This window comes from Cannabis sativa, chromosome 1 (assembly GCF_029168945.1).
Source record: "Cannabis sativa cultivar Pink pepper isolate KNU-18-1 chromosome 1, ASM2916894v1, whole genome shotgun sequence".
In the NCBI taxonomy this organism is placed as follows: Eukaryota; Viridiplantae; Streptophyta; class Magnoliopsida; order Rosales; family Cannabaceae; genus Cannabis; species Cannabis sativa.
In genome coordinates, this window is record NC_083601.1 from 35,461,406 (window position 1) to 35,487,776 (window position 26,371).

A 26,371-nucleotide genomic window follows, 5' to 3' on the forward strand; every position below is an offset into this window, starting at 1 on the left:
GATTCTTATAATTATAAAAGCCGAAATATAGACTTTCATAACTAAATCCTTGTAGTTGTATTGTTCCCTTTAAGGCTTCTCTCGCATGGTGGTCTGGTCTGGTCTGGTCCCGCACTGGTAATTGGACATGGCCACTATTGGCGCCACCAATTGCAAGTACTCATGTGAGACAGCCGCTCAGACACTTCAATGGATCCACGCCATCGTTGATTTCCTTAAGCCTTATTCTTTCTTCGTGAATGCTCATGTCGTCAATTTTTTCAAGGCAGAAGAGACCCCCCACTTTCTGTTTGTTTCTCTTGAAAAAACGCAGGAAATTTGTTTCAGTATGTTTAAGCTGCATCGCTTATAGTTATTATTTTTATTTTTTTCAGGATAGACTGTGGGAAGCAATTGACAAGGAATGGATTGAGTGTCTACGCAAAGAACCAGTCGAGAATCTTCTTCAAATTCCTTCTGGAGCAGTTCAGGTTTATTTTATTGCATTCTGATTTGAATTTCCGTTGCATTATGTGTATTCTCACATTTCATACGTTTTTCATTAGTGCTACTACTCTAATGGTAGAATTTTCATTTTTTTTTCTTTTCTTTTCCCGATGGAAGGATCACTGGCCTGCTTCACTTAGGAACTTTATTCTTACTTTAAGATCTCTGGTGTTTCCTCGAGAACAAGCAGATTTACAAACGGTATGTTATCCGAGCTCTGTGGTAGTAACTGGTGTGAAACGATTATTTTTCCTTTGCTGGGAAGATTCATATTACAAAGTCGCTTAAGAGAACGGTAATAACTGGCTTGGTTTTGTTTTCATACCATATACTTAATTTGACATATTTAAAAACACCACATTGAGTTTTGATGCGTTTCTACTGTCTAGGGAGAAAAACGGGCGTAAGTGCACCCTGAACACTCTAATTTCTTCTAGATGATTAAGAAAATGTGTCTAATGTTATCAGGCTTTATTTTAGATAAGGATGTGATTTGTAGTATGTTGAAAAGTGTGTAAGGTTTACAAGTGTTGGAGGGTTGGAAGTGTGAACTGAGAAATGGAATTGGGATTGTGTAAAGCATGAGGGTTGGAGTCGATTGTTGAATTGGGAGATGCAGATTTGTCAATTTTAATTAGTTATTTATTTGTTAAATATTGTTTGGGAATGCATCTTCTTTTGTAGGAATTTCAATTACTAATGTGGTAACCTATTTCATTTCTGGGTTTGGCAGGTATTACCTGATCTGAACATATGTTCACTTAGTACTGTTCTTGCACAAGGCATGAATCAGAAGAAAAAACATGAAGTAGGTTATTCCCTTATTGAATTTCTGCCTGAAATTTTTTATGGTTTGAGAACCTGATTTTCAAGATGAGCTTTTAAAAGATATGTTATTGACATACTTGTCTCTGAAAGAGATATATTTTTTGTTTTGAGCACTGAATGTTAGTGATATTTACTGAAGCCAAATAGTTTTATATGAGCAGGTTGAAGTTCTTTCTGCGGTTGTCAGTTCCATCACTAACTCTGTTACAGCTCACACAATAGTTGATGTTGGCGCTGGTCAGGTACATTTGCTCTTAAAGAATCTGTATGATGACTAGTTTGATTGATGATTAAACCTGCTCAAATGTTTTCATTGTGTTGCACCTTTTTTTTAGTTGCCTACCTAGTACCTTGTAAGAAATGTGATCATGTCTTACATAGTAAAAGTACCCAAATAAGATGGATGGTATAACTTTACCCTTGTGGATACATTAGAGTTCTAGCAGTGCTAACAGTAAAGCAGTGTGTCAAATGATTTCCTATAAATTATAATGAAAGTATTTGAGTAATTTTTTATTCTAAGAATTTTTTTAGCTGTTTCAGCCGTACTTCTTTTTTTTCATCAGAAAATTGCAATAAAATAAACCCTGTATTTATTTGTTTTTATTTATGTACAATGCCATGTTGTTAATCAGGTTGCTCTTTTAGGGTTATCTTGCACAAGTTCTTTCATTCCACTACCAGCACTCTGTAATTGCAATAGATGCTTCTTCTCATCACGGAAGTGTTACAGATGCACGTGCAGAACGAATAAAGAGACATTATACTTCTCAGATGCGTAAATCTGAGTATGATATTGAATCTGTTTCTTGTTTTCTTTTCTTTTGGAATTCTTTTGTCCAGTTTCATATTCTTTTGTAGTTTAAATTCTTGTGGGATGATTATGCCTATTTCATTTATTATGCCCCCTAATCATGGAGTTACATATCTGTTATTCCAAGGAGTCGTTTGATGGGTTGAATAACTTGAGTTGGAATTTTAATGGTTTATTGTTTTGGGAGCATCTTGATTTGTTATTGGAAGTAGGCTGCTTAATTTTATATCTTCTGACTTTAGAGAAGCTTTACCTTTTGCATTAATCTGATATATTATTCTCTGTCGCAGGCTCATTCTTTTGAAGTTGGCTTCATAGTAGTCAATATATTTAAGAAATACCTTTTATTATTATTGTTAAGACTGGTTGTTCATTTATTATCTTTTTCTCACTAGATCAGGGAAGAGAAGTTTGATTGTGCCTAAGACAATCACATGCCATGTGATGTCCATTGACACGTTAAAAGATTTGACCTCCGCTGCAAGGGTTAACAATAGTGGGCAAGATTGTGACAATAATGACACAGAACTGCAACAATCTTTGCGCCACGGGGACAATAAAACTTCAGTGGTTCTAGCTGGGCTTCATGCTTGTGGAGATCTTTCTGTGATGATGCTAAAGTGAGTGCCAAATTATGCTTGAAGCTCAACTTTTCTAGATATGGTTTATCACAGAACGAACATTCTAATGAAATAGTTTAGTGGTTGGGACATTAAGGAGATGTAAAAGTTAAAAGCATAATTTTTATATTTCATAAGAGAGTTTAGGAATCACTTTTGCATGCTTAATCTTTACCTCGGTTATCTAATTGATTTCTCTCAGGCTTCATCATTTATCCCTATATTCTTTTTTGTATGAGAATTCCTAGTCCTCCTGTTTCTTCTCTTTGTCCTTTATGGAAGTAATCTTGGCAGGATTCAGAATTTGAGAAAGTTTTATTAAGCCCAAACCTCACAACCAAAGGCTTAGCTAGAGGAGTGCCTTCATTCTTGCACCTTGTAGGCAGAGTTTTGCAATGCAAGACCTAGAGACGAAGAGATGAAAACACTGAAGTCTGTTTTTATTTTGGATATAGGCAATGATTTATACTATCGAAGTCTCCAGTGCTTAACATATGTAAGACTTGTATAGATGGGAAATCTCAACTCATCTAAATGAAAATAAATGACACCCAATTACATATACAGAATGTAATAGCTCCAATAGTTATTATACTCTCAAATCCCTAGCCACAGACCTGAAACAAAATGAATTTCAGGGAAAAAAAATCTATTAGGTTCTTATAGGAACAACGGTTGTGTGTGTGTGTGTAAAATAAACAAACATTGCCTTGGGAAGCCACATAACTATCCCAGCGTTCTTTGCCAACTACTATCTACTGCCTCCTTGACCCCATTTGTTGTTATGTTGGCCGTGGTATTGTATTCCTCATGAGCATCACACGGCACCATTTTTTATCTTCTGGTGAAACTTCATGTTCCTCCCCGCAATTCTTTTGAGAACCAGTGTCACAAACACCATGAACTCTGGATTTAGAGCCAGAAAGAGTGAACCGTGTGACAGATTCATTTTAGCATTATCTGATTTTTATCCCTTCTCTTACTGCTTTAAAATCCTTCTGAACTTTGGATTTACCGTTGTCCTTTGTTGTTTGTTACTACCATTTGTAATATTTTGCTTCCTTATTCATTATCCTTTTTGCTATTATTTAGCGGTTTGATCTGAAAAAATCACATGTTTTTCTTAATAGGGCTTTTCTGGATTGCAAAGAAGTCAAAGCAGTTGTTAGCATAGGTTGCTGTTACAACCTATTATCTGAAGAAGGTTTTGACCATGTCAATTCTGAGTATGGTTTTCCAATGAGCCGTGGAGTTAAATCAGCTGGCTTGCCACTTGGCAAGAGTTTGCGTGATCTTGCTTGTCAGGTAGAGGCGTATCCTTTGTCACTCTAATCCGTACCAAAATGTGTGTGTGCATTTGACACCAGATATTATATAATTTCTTAAATAATTTATGTTCTAGACTTCAACATCTTTCATATGAGGTCCCTTCCCTTAAAATATTGTCTTTCACTGTGGATTTTATAATTTAAAATGTTTTGCTGTAGACTTCTACAGATATTTTGCTTTAATACATTTGTAGTATGCACTCATGTAAGCATTGTTTGTCTATTGAAGAAAAACTTTACTTATATTATTTTGTCTTACTAGAGTGCAGAGAGGTGGAGATGTCTGGAAACTGATGCTGGAGCTCACAACTTTGAGATGCATGCTTTTCGTGCTGCTTTTCAGATGGTATCCCATTTGTTTTCCTTCTTTGCATTTATTCTTCTCATTGTAATGCTGTTACAATTTGTAAATGCAAGTTTTGACAACATATATGCAGTTGAAATCCATTTTATTGCCAACTTTAATTGGGTACAACCTTTTTAGAAAAAAAGTTTGATACCTGTTTTTCCAATTTCTCTTCTTTCAATTTAAACTTTATTGTGGATGACACGTGTCCTGTTTAAAGGTTCTTAATAAATATTATCCGGAAGTCATGACAAGAAGTCCATCAATCGGGCGTCAAGGAAAAGCCTTGCGTCGTCTACAGAAAAGGGCGACCTTTGACTCCGCGCTGAACCACAAAGATAGCACTTGTGCATCTTCACATCGTATGCAATCTAAGCTGAAAGAAAGTACAGAGCCAGAAAGAGGTAAAGATTTTGCTTAGCATAATTTAACATGGTTATGCCTACTTGGTTTTTATTCTATTATGCTGTATTGATGGTGGGCTGAAACATGTCTACGCCTACTAACTCATTCTGAAGCATATAACAGTGTGAAAATGTAATGCAGGTGATATCTTTAGCTCGGTATCTGAGACAACATCCCTATCTGGTAGAGATTCTCTCAGTGGCTCTGAATGTGAGAACGCCAATTGCACCGCCGATAATGATTTTCTTTTCCTGAGATACAGCCAGTCTGGATTGTGCCACCTAGGTCTCAAGTCTTTGCAGGATATTGAATTACATAGAATATGGAAGGAAGTTGAGCCCTTTTCTGTAAGTTACCTTTTACTATTTAAAAGACAGCAGGCTTTTTTTTTTCTTTTCTTGGTAGGACAGCAGGCTGTTTTGTCAAAACTTGATGGATTTGTTGGACCATATTATTTTATGCTTCATGGATGAAATATTTGCACCTTTGAACTCATCCTTTGTCGTTGTTGGAATTGGAACCATTGTGGTTCTCCTTGAATATCAACTTTCAAGGTAATATTGATGTGATAAGATTTTTATTCTTTCCTGTAAATACAATAAAGTCTAAGCCTAACTAATAAAGTAGACGAAAAATCTACTAGTTAGTTTAGCAAAAGGAAACAATAATCCCTAATAGCCAGCCAGATGAAAGACAGGAAAAGTCTTGTCTCTGTTGGACATTTCTATCAAGGCTGGATGCTTCAAGAAGGATCCTAGGCTTTTGCATCTGAATGTTATACATGAGGGTTAAGTCCTTTCCTGTGTGCACTTCTCTGAGGCTTTAGTTTAGTCTTGAGTTGCTGAGGCTAATACTACATTTGTAAGCCCAATGAGATTAATTCAGCTTTTGTTTGCTGATGTTGGAGGAACAAGAGACTATCAATCTTTTTGTAAATGATCTCTCCATAGTGCAAAAGGACTAAATTAAAGGTGAAGACAATTAAACCAAAGGCCAAGAAATTGGTAGCTGCTCAGCTAATTAATAAATAACCGGCTATGAGAATTGCTGCTTGATGAATTTAATATGGGAGAATGAATTTACATTCATATGACCATGCTTTGTGATTTCATACAGGAATTTATTGGACTTTATTGGTCTCTTCGAGCTGCTTTGGGGCCTCTCTTAGAAACATATATTTTGCTCGATAGACTGTTGTTCCTTCAAGAGCAAGGAAATACCATTGAAGCACTGATGTTATCAATTTTTGACCCTGCATTATCACCAAGAAATGTAGCAATTATTGCAAAAAAGAAGTGACATAAATGTAATGGTAATCTTCTGCACCTTATTTTTGTTCATATGGTTTGCTATGATCATTAATTCTTAGAAATTTTTAAGCCATTTGATAATAGGCTTGAAAGGAAACCTGCAGTCGCTTGTGATTGTGCTAGGATTAGACACTATAGATATCCTGGGTTGGTAGGTTTGCAGTTAATTGTAAAACTATTAAATTCAGATGACTCTTGAGGGTAAATGGTTAGAAAGGCAAAGAAGAGATTTGTTTAAGAAAATTTCCGGAATTAAATAGATGATTACCGATTAGGAATGTTGGAGTGTGTTTGCTGTAGTTGGGGGTACATGGTAGGAAGAGATGTATTAGTGGCTGACAAAACTTATAATGAAATAGAAAGTGGGTGTTGAAGAAGACAAGGAAAGATTGCATTGAGGATTAAGCTCATAAACAATAATTCTGATATTGCTTATTAATAATTTTGTTTAATTGAATATTTTATTTTATTTTATCAATATTATATTTTCATTATTATATTGTGCAGTTGGATGTGTCCTTTGTTGGACAATTATTTTCCTGTTCTTTTAGCTCGTTGTGGTCACTTATTTCTCAGTGATTGCAATTTGCATGTGCCTGTGCTAAAGCATTTTGGTTCTATCGTAGATTTTTTGAGAAATGATGAATGATCAGCTTTTGACTAAAATTATATGATCATGTATCCAATCACACTATAATGCTATCATCCTATCATAATTAGGAATCTCATTTAACTGTATAATTTCAGAACCACTAACCAAGAAACATGTAAATGTTCGGGTCCCATGACATTCCTATTCTCTTAAAAGAAAAGTAAAAAGTTATAGACCAAGTGCATCGTATTTTTTGGGACCTAACACAACAAATATATTTCTGTACTATAATAGTTTCATGCAGGATGTCAAAGGAAAGAAATCTTAAAGAAATATGGAAAAAGTAAACATAGATATGATGGACATATACTAGCATACACATGTACTATATTGATAGATGGGCCAGTTCTGGCAGGTTAGTGTGAGAGTTTGTATTAAAGTTTGTAATCCCTTCTCTGGGTTTGTGGTTTTCATCACATATAAACTAGTGGCCATCTACGTTTCTTAAGATTATTGGTAGAATTATGTTTTTTAGAACCTTTTAAGGAGTTTAAAATCATTACTTAACTACATAATATCAGTAATAAAGTTATGTCCCACATAATTATAGTCTCTTTTGTTGAATTCTAGAATGATCAATATACTGTTTGCATTCTTCTTCTCTTTTTTTTTTCAATCTCTACTTTGATATTGTCATAATCTGGTTGAATAATTATCTCCTTAAGATCCAATAAATACGTAACTTAGATTTTTTTCCTTCCACTTATCGAAATTTTCTTTCATTTTCAGGTGTGGTATTTTAGTTACTAAGTTCCATACATGGTAAGATACCTTTTTGTCTGTATTAGTTATTTGAAGAATGCGGTGGCAGTGTTCCAAGAATACATATTCGAAGAGAGGAGCTAACCTTGAACTGGTGTGACTGTTATGAAAGGCAAAATTCAATATAGATCATTATCAGTGATTTTAACAAGCTTGGATTAATGTCACTGTTATGGTCATTGTGGTAAACAAATGGCTTCCTCTGGAGGTAGGCCACGTGTTCAAGTTTGAACGCCTTTGTCGTCTTTTACACCCAGTCTTTCTTTGACTTCTTGTTCTTCTGTTAGCTGATAGAATTTTATGGAATTTTGGAATAATTTAACTTTGTTCTAAGGAAGACGACACAAGAGTAGCCGTCATTAAAAAGATGATTCTTTTGAATTATATTCCAAGTAGCCTACAATATTTTAAGATATATGCACAATCATTATCATGGGTTATATTGGTGCTAAATTAGTTATATTTGACCCAACTTATTGGAAAACCATATTTGTTAAAAAGGAAGTTGGGTTACTTTAACTTTGATTGTTTAACGACAAAACACACCTCTCTTACTGACGTTATATGTCTTCTTATCTTATCATCACTCGAAATTTACTTTGGTTTGAATTTCTTATAGTGAGAACTGAGTACACCTTTTTCTTTATCCAATATGGATGAGTTCTGTTTGTGAATCATTAAATGTTCATCGTTGGTTAATGTGATTCAGAATATTGATCATTTATTTCTGTCTTCAAAATAAAAAACGAGTTTATTAGTATAATATTTGTATGCTGCTTAGATTCATTGTAGTATAAAAAGTAGAGATCAACTCTTGAAGAGAAATGTAAATTAGTCAAAAGTTAGAGCTAGCCACGTTGAGTTTTAGTGATAGGGAATTAAATGTAATTCAATGTGGAACTAGTTGAAGTTTTATATGTACAGTAATCCATTAGAATGAAATTCTTATATATTTATCAACCCCCAAGAATTCCAACTGTAGAATATATAAATAAAATGTTTTTCAGAAGTTAGGCTGATAATAGTTTATGAACGCTTTATTTCAAAAAAAAAAAAAAAAGAATTAGAGAAAAGATTAGATAATAGTTAAAAGATGTGTGATGGTAATCATTATTTATGACCGTAGTCACAAAAATCTGGTCAAGACTCGAGTCATAATAGAGTCATTTCAATATTAGTCAAATGAAAAAAAAAATTGGCTCTAAAAATTCCTAGTACATACATACATTTACATAAAAGGTATAAGCATCTTCAAAGTCTTTTCTAAAAATACTTATCTAAATTGGATTGGATGCATCAAGTTTTGGCATTTTTTTGTGTTAATTCACAAATATGCCCCTAGAGTTCGTGTATGTGTACCAAAACAATGGTTCTACAATTGGACCAATAGAAATTTGTGCATATTTGTTTTATTATTGGATTGATGATGACAGAAAACCCATTAAAATTATAACAATTAGGGTGTTTGTGTGTAATTGGAGGTAATTATACAATTTGGCATGTTTGTCTGACCATGTAATTACACTGTAACTGTGTAATTAGAAGTAATTGAGGGGTTCCAATTACACTCTCCAATTCTCATGGCCCCCCATGAGAATTGAATGTAATTACACTGTGTAATTACTAAAAACTTTCCATATTAAACATTAGCTATTAAAAAATATTATTTTCCTATGTAATTAGTAACTATTTTACCAAACAAGATATTAGGAATTTATATGTAATTAACACCTCATATCTAAACACACCTTGCATTTTAAAATATAGTGTAATTACTACCCTAGTAATTACCCTACCTAGTAATTACACAGTTATTTCCAAACACACCCTTAAGAAAAACCCTCTGAATTAGCAGTATTTTTGTAATTAATGAAGCACTCTACACACAATAGAGAAGAAGAATCAAAATTACATGTTTCGTACCAAGTTTTACAAGAATAGTATGTCAGTTATAGATTTTTTTTTTCTTTGTCCAAAAAATAAAGGCCAGTTTTTTTTTTTTAGGAAACTAATTTAATTACTATGAAAAATGTATTAGTAGTTTTTTTTAAGAATAAATAATAAAATTTTATTAATGTCATCAACTAAAATAATAGTCTACAATCCAGTCGGGATATTTACTTGTTGAAAACACGACCATAATTAGAATTAAAAAAACGAACCAAATAATCACCCGCTTAATTTTTAGATCATTTGACAAAAAAAATTAAAATAAAATCAGATGAAAAATATTGCAGCATCACAATTAACTTTAAGAATACTTATATTCTATTTTATCTACTGTTTAGAAGACACAACGCTAGAAATCGCTACAATAGATTCATTCAATCTCGTAGTTTGAGTACTTAACTATTGTGTAAGGTACGTAGCTTGAAAACTTGTTACTCCCAACCACTAACAACGATTTGATGGTAAGTCATCGAAAAATAATGAATAAACCAACAACAAAACAAAAAACAAAATCATTTCACACAGACAAGACTAAAACACTCAAAACAATTTCACAGAAATAAGACGAAAATGTTCAAAATTATCTCACAGACAGAAGACTAAAACACTCAAAACCAGTACAGTAGCAAAAATCGAATTGCAGTAGCAAAATACAATTCCGACCAAGCCACACCTAAATCCAAAAAAAGTCAGCAGACCTTGTTAGAGAGAAAAGACAACCTCCAATAACTATAAATTTAAGAACGAGAAATCTTAATTTTTCTTCTATTAACCCTTAAAGAGAGAGAGAGCTTAGATACACATAGAGGAGATATTCTTTGCGACTAATTTTCTAAATATTTTCAAACTATTTGATATTTTGTGTTACATTACACTAGCAGTGAGCTTCATTATTATAGCCATGTAGGAGACATATCCACTAATCTATAATCTTATATAGAATAGTTATGTAGAAGGTTTTTTTTTTTTTTTTTTTTTTTTTTTTTGAATGATATATATAGTCTAGAAGTTTATTATATATTTTATTATATTATAGCTTTATCATAATGGCTATATATAAGCCTAGTAGAAGAATGTAAAGACAAATTATTGAACATATTATAAATAGCAAAGTTGATGGTGGTGTTCTATTTTAAGAGATTTAATTTCCCCCATATTTCCATATATAGATATTAATTTTATCATGAGCATTGCTCACTATTCCAATTCGTTTGCATCAACACTTGGTCATTTGATATATAGAGATGTTAAAGATAAGTGTACAAAAAGTTAAGTACCTCTATCTAACTTGAAGCTCACAATTAATATTATGTAATTAGCTCAACAAACTCTAACCCATTTTTATCTGATATATGCTGTATAAGAATACAATGCTACCAGTTATTATCAAATTATTAAAATATAGGTGGACCTGCAAAATATTCTTATACAATCATCATAACCCATGTATAATTTACATGTAATCTTTCACAAAAAGCATCACTCCCTCTTTGAAAAATAGCATAATTTCATTTCAATTATATCCAGATAATTTCAATGATGCTAATGTATGTTATTGATAAAGATGTTGTACTTAATCAATGTATTTCTTTTCCCTCTTCAAAACCGAACCTAACAAATAATTTGATCTATTCTTATTTATAATAATTTTGTATACACTGCAAATTTGTATTTGGAGTAGTAAACAATTAATTTATTATAGGACAGAAATTTTGAATTGATGATACTTCAACAAATAATAATAATATAACTTGTGATATTTTTATGGAGAATTATCTCATATATTGTTTTGTAACTTTTTTTTTTTTTTTTAAATTTACGGTTTGAGTTTTTAAAGAAATTGTAGCGCTAGTTGCAATAGAGGTTTCTATACGATTTTTTGTTGTAATTTAAGTTGCAGCGTTAATTGCAATATGGGTTTCTATATAGAATTCCGTAAAAATGTAAAATAAAAATGTTTAGAAGTGTAAAAATAAAAAAGACTCTATTTTTATTTAATTAAAGAATTTTTTGTGCGACTAAATATTCCCAATTATCGTTTCAGTTACATTTAACCCTTCAAGCTCAAATTTTTGGCAATAAAATTCTCTAAATTATTGAACTAGTAACAAATTTAAAGTGTTATTCGGTTAACTGTTACTATGAACTATTTATGTGTTCAATCTAATACACCTGTCACGTTTATATTGGTACAAATAATATTATTATTTAAAAATTATTTTCAAGTTTATTTTAAAATTAACTAAAATATTTTAAAAAATAAAAAAAACATTATAAATCTTGAAATAATTTTTATGATTTTAAAATAATAATATTAGATGAATCGATATAAATTTGATACATTTACAAAAGTGTATACAGTTTGGAGGATTTTACAATTAAAATTTAAGCTTAAATGATTAAGTACAAATAAAATGATAGTTAAGAGAATTTTACTGTAAAAAACTCTTAATTAAATGAGAGGATAGAGGTTATTAATATTCACTATTTCAAAATTTAGTATTACTTTAGTATTTATTATTTTTATTTTTTTACAAAAATATATTCAAAGTTACTAAAACAATATTGATTATCACTAGGTTAAACATTGACTATTCGACACACAATTTTTTTTTATATATATAAAATTCTTTGAATTAGACCAATTAAAGAGTAGATACGTATACGATAATCCACCAGTTAACTACATTAGCAAAAAAGATAATGATGACCCGTACCATTTTAACATTAGATATTTATATTCTCAAAATTTAAATATTAAAATAGAAGGACAAATTATAATATATTGAGAGAAGAGTAGAAGACAATGGCAATGGAAATGGGAATGGGAGATGAAGGGTTTCGCAAGTGGGGATGGCCAATTAAGTGAGTAAGCCATCAAAATGGGACCCAAGTTTTGGTGAAGATAGGCTGGCTGATGTTGCTATTTCTATTTCTATATTTGTATGTATATGTTATGTGTATATGTATAAATAATGTATGGGCCAAATTCCTACATATGTCTAATCTAAATACAATACATCACCTCAGCCCTTAGCTTAGGGTCCCAACTCTCAACCATATGGTTAATTAAATTGATTAACCATTCCAATACCACTTCTTTAATTAAATTTATTTGGTTAATGAAATAAAAACAAATTATTTTAACCATTATCATATTATATTAGATTTATTTTACATTATTAATATGGTATTTTGTTATTTGGTTGACACAAATGGCCATACCATTTTGATTTTCATATTTTTATCAAGTGAACACGATCTAAAACCAATTATCATCCAAATGATTTTACTTTACCTCAATTCAATGTACATGTCAGCAAGTTGGTAGTGATTAGTTTCTCAATGTCATCATGACACGTCATTATATCTTAGCTATAATATACAGAGATATAAAATGCTTGGCGAAAGAAAAAGAGAGAAAGAAATTCGTTCACATTGTTGAAATATAGTTCACATTTTTTTTCTTTTTTGAGGAAAAAATAATAATTTCATTAAAAGGTTAAAATTTAAAGAGATTCAATAATCATTATAAGCATGATAAATTAAATAAGCGGGAAACCCAACCAACAAATACCTGAATCATTTAGGGGTGTTTATCTTATTTATTATTTTACTTATAGTGCATCCGATTCGCATTAAGTGAGATTTTATTTTTTTTTAGATCTAATCAATTCCGCACAATAGCTCAAATCCAATCAAATCCGCAAATGGGGATTAGATCAATTATTTTAGATTAATTACTTTTTAATATTAAATTATTTAATATTTATGAAAAAAAATAATTTTCTTCACAGAACTAGTAACAAAATAAAATAAATTATTGTTATTTTATGTCACAAACAACAAACTATAATAACAAATAACAAATTCAAAGGAAGAAAAGTTGTATGTATAAAAAAGAACGTTTAATTTGGTTTTAAATTGAATGTAGAAAAAAATTATATATAAGAATGGAATATACATTTGATCAATTAAGTTTTAAAATACAATTTTATTATATGTATTAAATTAAAAAATATTAATTTCTTTACCTTAAAATGTTATTTGTATACATAATTTTTTTTATTTTTTTATAAATATGTGTGGATTGGATTTGATCGGTAATTTTTACATGTCAATCAACATTCAATCCGCACAAGTGGAGATTTCGAATTTTTCAATCCAATCCAATACGCACAAGTGCAGATATCCGCACTTTACGAATTAGATGGAATTGGATCGTGCAAATTGGATTAGATCGGCTATGTTATGAACATCCTAAAATCATCTTAAGTGAGAGCTAATAATCATTTTTCTTTTCGAAAGAAAAAAAAAACTACAGTTCAACTTAACTTTAAAAAAAAAACTATTTCAATTAAAAGATTCTCTAATAAATTATTTTGTATTAAAAATATATTTAATTATTTATTATATATTACAAGAAGATAAAAATATTTTTTAAAAAATTATTTAAAATAAATAATATTTAATTTTTTTATTTTTTATTTTGTTTTAAAAAATATTTGGCTTATTTGTACCGCTTGTCCTTAAACTATACATGTTTTGGTAAGTTGGTCCTCAAACTTTATTTTTTGGCAAATTAGTCTCCAAACTATATAAGTTTTGGCAAATTGGTCCCCAAACTTTATATTTTGGTAAATTGATCCCCAAACTTTTATTTCTTTAGCAACATTAAGTTCCCACTATTAGATATTGACATTTTTATTATTTATTTTACTTACTTTAATTTATATTTTTGTGTTAAATTCAAATAATTTTTTTTCATTTTAATACTTTGAGAAAAATAATTATATTAATATTAATTATATATTTTAATACTTTAATTTATTATATTCATATACATTAATAATAAGAAACAAAAAAAAAAAAGATAAATAGTAGCACACACGTATAATAGCTAGAGAGAATTTTAGCTCCTCATATTTTTATATTTTAGCATTTATAGTATATTACTGTTGATTTATGAATATGTAGTATTATAAATTTAATAATTTTTATATTATATATATTTATTGATTATTTAAATTTTGTATCAACGATGGTAAATTTTTATAGGTTCGTCGCGAAACATAAATTAAAAATAAATTTTAAAATATAATTTACTTTTGTAGTTTATAAAAAAATAATATTATTATTTAAGCATTTTCAATTGTTATTTTTTTTATTAAAATTATAATACCACATATTCATAAATCAATAATAAATATATACTATAAATGCTAAAATATAAAAATGTGAGGGGTAAAATTTTCTCTAGCTATTATATGTGTCTTCTAGTATTTATCTTCTTTTTTCTTATTATTATAGTATATGAATATAATAAATTAAAGTATTTAAATATTAATATTAATATAATAAATAAAAAATATTAATGTAATTATTTTTCTCAAAGTATTAAAATTAAAAAAAATAAAATTATTTGAATTTAACACAAAAACATAAATTAAAGTAAGTAAAATAAATAATAAAAATGTCAATATCTAATAGTGGGAACTTAATGTTGCTAAATAAATAAAAGTTTGGGGATTAATTTACCAAAATATAAAGTTTGGAGACCAATTTGCCAAAACATATATAGTTTAGACACTAATTTGTTAAAAAATAAAGTTTGAGGACCAACTTGCCAAAACATCTATAGTTTAGGGACCTAAGGTACAAAAAACCAAAATATTTTAGGGTGATTCTACAATGCACCCCCTTAAAAGGGATGTACTGATGCACCCTTAACTTGTTTCGGCATCCAGAAAATTTTTTTAGTCTAATTTTTTTTCATATTCATGTACGTTATAGCTATTTAAGATATCCTACAAAATTTTGAAAAATTCTGAATAATGTACAATATAGAAAACAATGTTCAAACAGTCTATTTTACACGCGTATAAAATAAAATAGTCACGCATGCAACACACTGTTTGAAGATAATTTTCGGTGTGTTAAACTTTTCCAAATTTCTTAAAATTTTGCAGGATGTCTTAAATAACTATAACGTACATGACCATGAGAAAAAAATTGACTAAAAAATTATTTCGGATGCTAAAACAGATAGGGGTGCATCAATATATCTATTTTAAAGGGTGCATTGTAAAATTTTCTAATATTTTATATTTTTATTTTTTATTAACTATTTTAAAAAAAGTAAAAGAAAAATTAATAGTGATTAATGAAATCCAAAGCGGAAATGCATGTATTTAAATCCCATTGATTTTAAGTTGTTTCTCTTTCATTTTCTCTAGAAAGCTTCTGAATAATTGATTCTATATTGTTTAGGAAAGATTTCCTAATTTTGAACTAGTTCGTCTCCTCATTCAGTTGAAAACCATCTCATTTTCTTTGTCAATGAGAAGTTATCCATATCAGGCAATAGTCTAACTCACAATCTTCTTGCTCATTTGCCTACCATTTTTTTTTTAATTAAGCGTTTATATATTACAATGCATAACTTGAAACTCAAACCCAAAACCTCCAACACACATGCACTTTTTTATAACCACTTGAGGCTCAAGTAATTTCATTTGTCTACAATTAAATAGTAGAAAGTAATACCATAAGGTTATGTGGCCTAAGACAAAATTAATTTTTGAAGTCCTATATAAATAATTTAAATATTATTTAAGTAATAGTTATAGTAGTTTTGGAGTTAGGTTTTTCTGGTTCATCAGTTAGTGGAATATCCACAAGTTCTTCCCAATATGTTCATCAGGTTCCACTGGATTATCTTTAAGTCTTCTTGTGTTTTCTTTAACTTCTTGATCTTGTTGTATCTTTTTCCTTCCTGAGTTGAATTTGGTTGACTTTCTTGTTAAACCAAGCTCTGATACCATTTTAGAAAATAACTTAAACCATGAAACATACACAAACAAAATAATTCAATAAGTATTTAAACCAAGGTCATTTAAGACCTTTCCCAAACCCAAGTTGACTTTGATCAAAACCAAGGGTAACAAATCAACACTACATCGTTTTGATTTCCCACAACAATACCTTTTGAAGATTCTCGTGTAATATCCAGATTAAAATAGTATTTAATTTTTTTTTTCTCTCCTTGGGATATTAATTGTGTGAGGATAATTATCTTATATATTTGTGTTGTTAGTGAGTTGAGATTGTTGCTTAGATTATTGTACCAATTTTCTAGAGAGAGTTAAAGTTATATTAACTACGAAAATAAAATATTATGGTATTTTTACAAGGTAGGTAATCATTTAATTAAAGCCCAATATGAAAGTTTATTAGGGTTTTATAAATTATTTAGTGGATTTTAATTAATGGTATAAGTGATATCAAATAACATTATTATAGAATTAATGTTAAAAATTCGTAGGTTTGGATAAATTCGCAGGATTAAAAACTGTTTTACTAAAACGATCATATCTGGAGTTCTAGAGCTCGGATTGAGGTGATTTCAGTGGCGTTGGAAAGATAATTCAAAGATCTATGAATTATGTAGAAATAGATTTATCGTAATTTTAACTTTATTGGGGTCAAAATTAGGTTACAAAGTGACGACCTGTTAAGTTTAGTATAGAAACCCTAAGTTTTAAAATTTAAATTTAAAACTTATATCTAACAAATAAGATTTTTATTTAATTATTCTATTTAGAGTTAAATTAGCATCAGATTATAGGGGTTATTTTATTATTTTCTTTTATAGATTTAATTAGATTATAAAACCTAAATCGATCACATTCTTGATACTTAATATGCAGAGTCTTTAACCCTAAGAAAGATAAAACTCAATCTCAATCTCTTCTTTCGGCTGAACACGGTCTTAGAAAAGGCATTTCATAAAATCTTATATCATACAAGTTATCAATCTACATTTTATCAAAGATTTATAATTTTCCTTCTTGTTTCATTCTCTTCGCCAAACAACACTCATGATTTTCATCAGCATAACATTGAGATCATCATCACCATTCTAATAATTTGAGATTTCAAGATCTAGCACTGATTAAGAAGAGTCATCAAGAGGTAAGAGAGTTCTTCCACTTATTGTTGTGAACTTTTAGGTTAAACTATGAAATCTCGTTTTTATTTTTTTTCTAAAAATTATTGTCTTAGTAAAATAGTCATATCTCTCTCAATATTGATCCGTTTCCAGCGATTTTTGTATCGTTAGAAAGCTTATTCGATGATCTAAAATTTTTATGAAGAAACTATTCACCAGTTCGGTGATATTATATGTCGAAAATTATCATCTTTCTGATGTTGTTGTAAATCGTTTTTTTCATATTCCCAGAAAAAGTACTTTCACTTAAAATACCATAACTCTCTCAATTCTTGTCCATTTTTAATGATCTATATATGGTTTCAAAGATTATTTAATTTTCCATAAGTTTCATGAAGAAACATTTCGTGAATTCGGAGTTATACTATGTCGAAAAGTTAGTTTCCTTCTGTATCATGTAATTCGTTTCTTGAATCTTGTTCTTCCAAAACTGTTTTGGTAAAATTGTAATATCTCTTTGAATATAATTCCAATTTCAGAGATTTTTGTATCATTGGAAAGGGAATTTAATTTCCTAAAACTTTCATGAAGATGTTATCTTCTAGTTCTGAACCTTTCAATACAAAAAGTTTGTATTTTTGCTAAGTCGTATAATTCGTTACTCCATATTCCTTCTCAGAAATAGTTTCAGTAAAACAATCATAACTCTCTCAGTTTTAATCCATTTTTAATGATCTTTATATAGTTGGAAAGATAATGGAATTTCCTATAATTTTTATGAAGACAACTTTTACTGAATTAGTGTAGTTGTTGGTCAAAAATAGTAATCTTTCTGCTGTACTGTAAGAGTACGAATTTTAATATTAGGGCCTTGACCCATGTCTTATTATAGGTAGTAGTGACGAGATAACAACTCTTAAGCAGCGGGATTTGAGGTAAGGAAATTAGATAGTGTTATATGTGTTTATCTGCATAAATTTGGATTCTTTGTGTACTGAAACATGAGTTATGATTTGTTATTATAAGTCTGTATATGGTACTGAGAATGTGTGGTATGGACACAATATTCGTAAATTGATATATAAATTATGGTTGTTATGACTTGTATATGTGTATGTTGTATGTTGTGTATTGTATGTTGTATGGTGTATTGTTGTATGTTATATGTTGTATGTTATATGTTGTATGCTAACGTCTCAGGTAAAGTGAGGGACCATGGTGGGGTATGATACGGGATAAGGCCGTTGAATGTAGAGATACTCTACCACACGTTTTCACGAGTCGTGTATGAGATTGTTATGGTGGGTATGATACGGTGATATTCTTGTTGAATATAGAGATACCCTATCCTATAACAATGGTAGGGGTACATAGGCCCATGTTATTATGTGGGCGAGATTAGGCCCGGGATATTGTAGGGTCGGAAATTTAGGCCGGGTTATGTAAGTAATGGCTATGATATGCCAATGTTGTGATAATGACATTATTATTTATAATATTAATATGATTATGTTATGAGTATGATATTGGAGTTATGATCTCTGTATATGTGTACGGTGTGAACAAATAATATAGACTTGTCCATATGTACAGTTATTTGGTTATAGTTATAAAAGAGCATGTATGATATTGCTAAAACTTAATAAATACATTAATGGTATGTGTGATATTATATGGTGTTGTTTGATAAGCATTTCCTTACTGAGCTTTTAGCTCACCCCCCTTACTTTCCCCCTACAGGTATTAGACAGGGAAGTATGTATAGTGAGCAGGGTCAGTTCTGGTACGTATACTGTGAGCGGCTACGGGCGGACAAACGATCTAGAACGCCGGTGGTGCCTTAGTTTTAATTTAAGCAGTTGATAAATCTAACACAGTGAAAATGCATTATTTATAATTATTTACTTACTGTATCTTGTTTTACAAATGAAGGATCCTTCTCTGTTGCATTTTGATTTTTTTTAAAATCCACTGTTGTATTTAAATTATTTTTTTTTTATCTTTTCAAATTATGCATGAAAATAGTATTTTTGTAAAATAAGGCAAAATATCGGGGCGTTACATCTCGAGATCAATCAGATCTCTAATCTTCTTCTTTCGATCAAAACCCTAACAGAGCCAACCTAGCTCGAACCCTTAGGGTTTCCACACAAACACACAAAGTAATTTAGATCTAGATTGATCCAAACCCAGAAAGCATAAAGAAAAAGAAAGAAAGCACAAGAAACTTTTTCTGAGGTTCACCCAAAAATGACTTACGTCCCCATTGAGCTGTTTCTCAAATGGTTGGCTCAATCTCCACTATTTCTGACTTGATTACAAGGTATTGGCAAGGATTCCAAGCCACATTCAAATCGACAAGGTAATCCTTATAATTTTCTCTATTTCTTTTATTTTTTTATTACAGTGTTCTTCTCTTTAACTCTCTATCTGTTTCTCTTTCTATATCTCGAAGCTTCCTTTGAGTAATCTGTAGTTTAAACCAAGAGCTTGGAGAAGTCAAATATATATATATAGGCATTGTAGGTATTTTGTCAATGATAATGTGAGCTTGAAATTGTCTTTGATGAAGTGGTATTATTTTATGTGTTTAATTTTGTCATGGAATATAAGATTCTTGCATATGTGCACATAACTCTGGCTATCAGGGTATATAGTTAGAGTTTCCTTTAGGAATTTTAATTCTTCTAGCAAGCCTTTCAACTAGATTCTTTCTTTGATAACTTATGTAGTAGCAATACACTCATATTTTGTTGTTGATAATGCAACAGCAGGTTGTAATTGAACCTTCCAGCTTACACAGTTTCTCTCAATTAGCTTAGCATATATGCATATGTAGATTTTCTACTGTCTCGATTCCCTGCATAGTCAGCATCAATGTAGCCCTCCATCTTAATGCAATGCTTGTGTTGTTTGTACACTAAACCTTTCTCACTAGTACCTATTAGATACCTAAACAACCACTTCATAGCCAGCCAATAATTTTCCATATACTTGCTAAGGATACTTATAGCATAGGATACATCATTGATCTTACTGCATTTGAGTAAGATACTTTACTCATTGCTTCTTTCTCAACTTGTGTCTTAGGACATTGAGTCTTAGATAATGGTGATTGACTTGTGATAGGTTGAGTTGCTGTCTTAGAACCTCCCATTGAGAATTTCTCAATTATTTTATGAATGTAATCTTCCTGTGTTAGAACCAATTTTCTATTACTTTTGTCCCTTTTAATAGTAATGCCTAGGATCTTTGTAGTTGTTCCCAAATCCTTCATTTATAGTCTTATTATGATAGTTTTGTACTTTATTACTGGAGAGAAAATTTCAGTATAATCTATCTCTTCCTTTTGTGTGAACCCTTTAGCAACTGTCATTTGATTTAGATATTGATTGAATTATTTTGATGGTGTAGGTTTTAAGTAATTTCTTACATTTGACTTGTACTAAACTATGTCTTCTGAATTTTTTGAAGTTGTTAAAAATTCGCTTCAACTATTTAGATCATTTGATTCAAGGAATTTTGTCCAATTTTACTAATGAAAGCTTAATGTGGATGAAAATTTACAAGGCATGATGTGATATATGCTAAAGTTCGGGGGCATAATTTCGTAAATATCAAAGTTTTGGAGATGATTTAGTATATATTAAAATTTGAGGGTAAGATTAATTAATACATGGACATTTCACGTCAATAAAATTAAATTAATTGGACAAACATAATTAAATTTAATAATCTCAATAATTTGAAAGAAATTTTTAGTAGTCTAAAAAATTTGAAACATAATTTAATACACAAAATTAAAAAAAAAATATATATATAATTACATATCCACACTTTAGTGGGGGAAAATTTTAAATTAATATAATGACTTACACATAGGACTTGTGTAAACTACTATACAATTTTAATCATACCCCTCGGGGGACTAAAATTATACTGAAGAGGTAGGTACAAGTGAAGGGAGCACCATCTTTGCAAATTTTAATCTAAGATGGTGTAAAGTGTAATTTGATCATTTTTCTAATAAATAATAAATATATATAAATGAAAAAAAAAAAAAGAGTTTAAAATTAAATATGTGCACAAAATATAGTAAAACTCACCATCCTTGCACGGAATTACTAGTTGACTTAATTTGTCTCCGGCCTATAAAATAATAATTATTCTAATTAATTATAAACATTTTTTTTCTAACCCTCTTTCTCTTTCTTATTTATTTATATAAGCACACACAACCCCTTCTATCTTTGCTTTTTTATTATAAGAGAACAAGAGAGACATATACATCTCTCTCCAAAATATACTATTCCCCATATTATAATAATATATAATATTACCACACTTCTTCTTATATAAACCTATTTTCTCTGTTTTGCTTAATTATTTTCCTAAGAAAATCTATATATAAATATATCAAAAAGAAAGAAGAAGAAGAAGAAGATGATGATGATGAGTAGCAGTAGTAGTAATAGAAGCAGCAGTTGCATAAGCATGGTGGAATCAAAGCTGCCACCTGGGTTTCGGTTCCATCCAAGAGATGAAGAACTTGTTTGTGATTATCTCATCAATAAAATAACTCAATCCGATTCAACCCTAATGATCGAAGTTGATCTTAACAAGTCTGAGCCTTGGGATATTCCAGGTATTTAATATATATTAATTCATTCTATTATTATTATTTTGAAATAATAATTAAATAATGATGAATAACATATATGTATAATAATTATGTTCATGGTAAAAAAAAAAAAACTGATGATCATACTTGTAAGAAATATTATAAGTTATTTATTCCTTTTTTTCTTTCTTTCTAATATTTGTTTTTGTGTAAGAGATTTTTTGATAGGATATTGACAAAATAATGGGGGAATAATATTAACTGATATATTGTTTGTATTTTATGTGAAGTTAATTTTTTAGTGGCGTACTTGCCAGTTGTATATGAGTGAGAAAATTTCTTATTATGATCTCTTCTCATTATCTGTTGTTTGGCCAAATTAGATATATATCATCAGTACACATGATGCGAAAGCAACCTCACTGGCTGCTATTACTAATTATCACATATATTATAATAATATATAAATCAATAATAATAATAATAATAATTAACTAGTGTGGTTTGTGTCTCTGTTAAATATATATTTACAAATTATATATATGCTCAGCTTATGTGGTTGGGGAAATGAGGCTCCTCCAGAATTCAGATTTTTATTTTTATGATTGACTTACTTCATAATATTAAAATAAAAACCATTTTTTTTTGTTAAGTTTTGCAAAATATTATCTTCAATATAATTAAGTTTATATATATTATATGGTTCATCAATGTTAATAAAGATATATACAAAAGTAAAGATTCTTATTTTTTTAAGCATAAAGAAAAAATTCAATAATAAAGAGAATATATAACAATACATGTTCATTTTAAGTGTTGCTTACTTCCAATATATATTATTTTTCTGAAAAAAAAAACAGTGTTAAATTAATTTTTATTCTGGGCTTTGTACACAATTAAATCTCGTGTCACGAATCATCACCATAGAAAATTTGTATTAATTCTTAAATAAAATAATAAAGCTATATTTAACAGCCATGTGAAAGTAATTAATGTTTTCAAATTATTATTAATTTTTTCTGGTACCCACTAATTCTATAATTTATTATGGACATGAAAAAATATACACAATAATCATTATTGTTTTAAGTTAGATTACGACCCTCCTTATATATCAAGAATATTCACAAACACCCCTTTTATTTTCAGTGATATATGCATTTTTTTTTTATAATTAACTTCAAACCACTAAAATGATTAATTTCTCAATAATATGTTTAACAATTTACAAATAGAATACTCATTACAAGTCTTATCCCTTTAATATTCCCTAATATCATTATGTATATATGCTATATATGTGTGAGGGGGGTATATATGTGTTTTTATGTCAAAATCAAAAGAAAAAGAAAAGCTAATATTATTGCTAAGGTGTCCTAATTAAGGGTAATGTCTTATATGTGAAATTTTGAATAGAAACAAAAAATATCATATTCTCTACTTTTTGAAGAAATGGATGTTAGCTTTGGTGTTGTCCCAAGCCAAAGCTCAAAGCTGTGAAAGTGATTGGGATAAGAGCAAAGGTCTTGTTTCCATCCAATAGTAATTCAACACGTGTCATTATAAGTACATTACTTTGGCTTCAAATTACTTTCTTTACTGATCATCCCAATTAATAATTAGAAGAGTTTTTTTTAAAAAAAAATTTGACTTTTTTCTCATATTCCAATTTCAAACTTCTATTTATTTCTTTCATATATACGTAGTACGTACTATTACTAATTAACTAGCCTAGTTGAAATTATTATTATTTTTTATTATTTCAGCTAAAATTAATGGTAATAAGACTTGCACGTTTATTACTTTAATTTCATGTTTAAACAATAATTTGTACAGATCCAAGTAAATTGAAACTATTTGTTTATTTGATTGGTAAAAATCTAAAAGTTAAAACATCAATAAAATGAGATAAGCTGGGTCTGAGCTATATATGAATAAATGAAGCTATTAATTTGTGTTTGTATTTGTAATGATCTTTAATTAATTAATTAATGTGTGTAGAGAGAGCATGTGTGGGAGGAAAAGAGTGGTATTTTTACAGTCAAAGAGATAGAAAATATGCTACTGGGCTTCGTACGAACAGGGCCACTGCATCTGGGTATTGGAAGGCCACTGGGAAAGACAGACCAATCTTTGGCAAGGGCAAAGGAGTAAAATCACATAGTAATAATAATAATAATGGCCTTGTTGGGATGAGAAAGACTTTGGTGTTTTACCAAGGAAGAGCTCCAAAAGGAAAGAAAACTGATTGGGTTATGCATGAGTTTAGGCTTGAAGGTCCTCTTGCTCCCAAACTCTCTTCCCTCAAGGTAATCACTCATATTTATTTGATGATGAATTTAACTTTTTAATTTTTTATTTGTTTTTTTTTTTTTGACAAACTCCTTAATTAAACTTAATTTTTTTTTTACAAATTTGAAGGGTTAGTCAAATATCATTCTTAAATACCAATTAAATTTCATTAATTTTAAACTTTTATTGTCACTTGTACCCAATTAACATTTAATGATGAATTTAATTAACGCCTTAAATTTACAAATAAAAATAAAATTAAAAAAAAAATACTGTTACAAATAAAAAATAAAAGGATTAAGTATCTGAAAATTAAAACATAAAAATGTTTTACAGCCAATTATCTTAAAATAAACATATGGTTCAAATATTTACTATATTTAAATTTTGTTTTTCCATTAGTTTTATGAGAAATTAAAGCGGTTTAATAATCAATTTACAAGACTTTTGAGTGATTAGTTATGTAATGTTACAAGACCTAATATGCAAACTAACAAAAAAAAAAAATTAATATGGTAGCTGACCTAATCATGTCCTTATTAAGCTAATTTTATAGCTTTCAAGCTGTAATGCACTAAGCTTTTATTTATCTGTATTTTTGGTTTAAAAATATAAATGTATACAATTATTGCTATTTTATTTGATGACAAGTTTGCTGACATAATTTAGATTCTGGAGACTAACAATTTTATCTCCTTATGTAAACACAAAATCCTAACTATAGTGATTCCACAAATAATTAATTGATTGTATTTTTTTTAATATAATAATATAAATAATAAATAATTCACGATATATATTTTCAATATACAGGAAGATTGGGTATTGTGTAGAGTATTCTACAAAAACAGAAATGTATCAGCAACTTCAGCTAAACCCAATTATAACATGGGATTAGCCTACTATGGAGAAAAATCAGGGTCCAATTCCAAGTCTCTCCCTCCATTAATGGATGCTTACATAAGTTTTGAGAAGCCTACTCAAAAAATTCACTCTTCACCAGAACAATATGATTATTACAACAACTATTACAACAACAACAACAATAGTGGTTGTAATGATCATGATAACAAAGCTCATAATAATTTTCATGAGCAAGTGCCCTGCTTCTCCAACAATAATAATAATATGATCAATTTGCCCCAAGGTAGTTGTTACCAAACCCATGACCTAATTTTCAAGCACAACACTACCCAAATGGAACCAAATTTGGGCATAAGAAGCAGCACAAGTAGTAACAATAATGCTCATGAGGCCACAGGAAGACTTGGTCATCATCATGGGAATGTGATACCAAACATGATGGACACTAGTACGAGTAGTACTAGTACTATTATCAACAACAACCATTGTTTGAACCCTTGTAGTGGTGTTGACCAGTCTGGTGATAATGAAGTGTTGAGAGCTGTTTTGGACCAGATCACCAAGATAGAAACCAACCCAAATTTGGAGGAGTCACCATTGTTAAGTTGTGGAGAAGGAAGTTCTGAGAGTTATCTCTCTGAAGTGGCAATGACCATGCCCAACATTTGGAGTCACTATTGATATACTTAGTAGTACTATATATATACTATTACTACTGCAAGTTTTCATTATTCTCTTCTTTGTCAAATTTTGTTGACTAAGATTATTCATGTGGCAACTCATGGGTTCATGGTCTTTTTTTTTCAGTGGGATTAGGATTAGATATTATCTTGGTTGGTAAATATGTATGTAAAGTTTATATTTATAATTTATACTATATATATGTGTATATTTGAATTTATTAATGAAGAAAAAGAAATTACATTTGATTTGTTGTTGAAATGTTGTGAAATTGGGATTATTTTTTTGTAAAAAAAAAATTATAAGTAATCACTTTTTTTTTTAATTAAACAAATTACATTTTTTTTTTTTCATTTGACCGGGCACAAGAGAAGGACTTTAGCAAAAAAAAAGATGCAATGAAAGTGATCTAAAGTAAATAGCTGTTACTTCTAATCCTAGTGGCTATGGCTCAAGAGCGA

General features: G+C 29.5%; 2 protein-coding genes across 4 annotated transcripts; both read left to right on the top strand.

The window, feature by feature from the left end:
* Positions 1-17: 17 nt before the first annotated feature.
* LOC115706320 (uncharacterized) lies at positions 18-8,092 on the top strand. 3 transcript variants are annotated; one of them, XR_004009584.2, is made up of 14 exons: positions 18-265; positions 375-470; positions 604-687; positions 1,220-1,294; positions 1,476-1,556; positions 1,963-2,102; positions 2,524-2,748; positions 3,879-4,053; positions 4,339-4,422; positions 4,643-4,826; positions 4,969-5,174; positions 5,944-6,139; positions 7,024-7,144; positions 7,519-8,092. XR_004009584.2 is itself a non-coding variant. In XM_030633932.2 (13 exons), the coding sequence occupies exons 1-12, from the start codon at positions 128-130 to the stop codon at positions 6,124-6,126; spliced, it is 1,671 nt and encodes a 556-aa protein (XP_030489792.2). In that variant the 5' UTR covers positions 24-127; the 3' UTR covers positions 6,127-6,139; positions 7,519-8,092. The 3 variants fall into 3 exon arrangements, 1 of the variants encoding a protein (XP_030489792.2); XR_004009585.2 differs by having other exon boundaries at positions 24-265; positions 5,944-6,133; XM_030633932.2 differs by lacking the exon at positions 7,024-7,144 and having other exon boundaries at positions 24-265.
* Positions 8,093-21,708: 13,616 nt separating this feature from the next.
* On the top strand, positions 21,709-26,158 carry LOC115706318 (NAC domain-containing protein 21/22). Its single transcript, XM_030633930.2, has 3 exons — positions 21,709-22,097; positions 24,075-24,382; positions 25,179-26,158. Exons 1-3 carry the CDS (start codon positions 21,896-21,898, stop codon positions 25,908-25,910), a joined length of 1,242 nt encoding a protein of 413 aa, XP_030489790.2. The 5' UTR covers positions 21,709-21,895; the 3' UTR covers positions 25,911-26,158.
* The last annotated feature ends 213 nt before the right edge of the window (positions 26,159-26,371 follow it).

Excerpts from the sequence above, each read along its gene's own strand:
- LOC115706320 (XM_030633932.2), top strand. The coding sequence starts at position 128 with ATGGCCACTATTGGCGCCACCAATTGCAAGTACTCATGTGAGACAGCC. Across the intron at positions 266-374 it reads ATGTCGTCAATTTTTTCAAG|GATAGACTGTGGGAAGCAAT; the intron begins GCAGAAGAGACC and ends TATTTTTTTCAG. Across the intron at positions 5,175-5,943 it reads AGGAAGTTGAGCCCTTTTCT|GAATTTATTGGACTTTATTG; the intron begins GTAAGTTACCTT and ends GATTTCATACAG.
- LOC115706318 (XM_030633930.2), top strand. The coding sequence starts at position 21,896 with ATGATGATGATGAGTAGCAGTAGTAGTAATAGAAGCAGCAGTTGCATA. Across the intron at positions 22,098-24,074 it reads TGAGCCTTGGGATATTCCAG|AGAGAGCATGTGTGGGAGGA; the intron begins GTATTTAATATA and ends TAATGTGTGTAG. Across the intron at positions 24,383-25,178 it reads CCAAACTCTCTTCCCTCAAG|GAAGATTGGGTATTGTGTAG; the intron begins GTAATCACTCAT and ends TTCAATATACAG.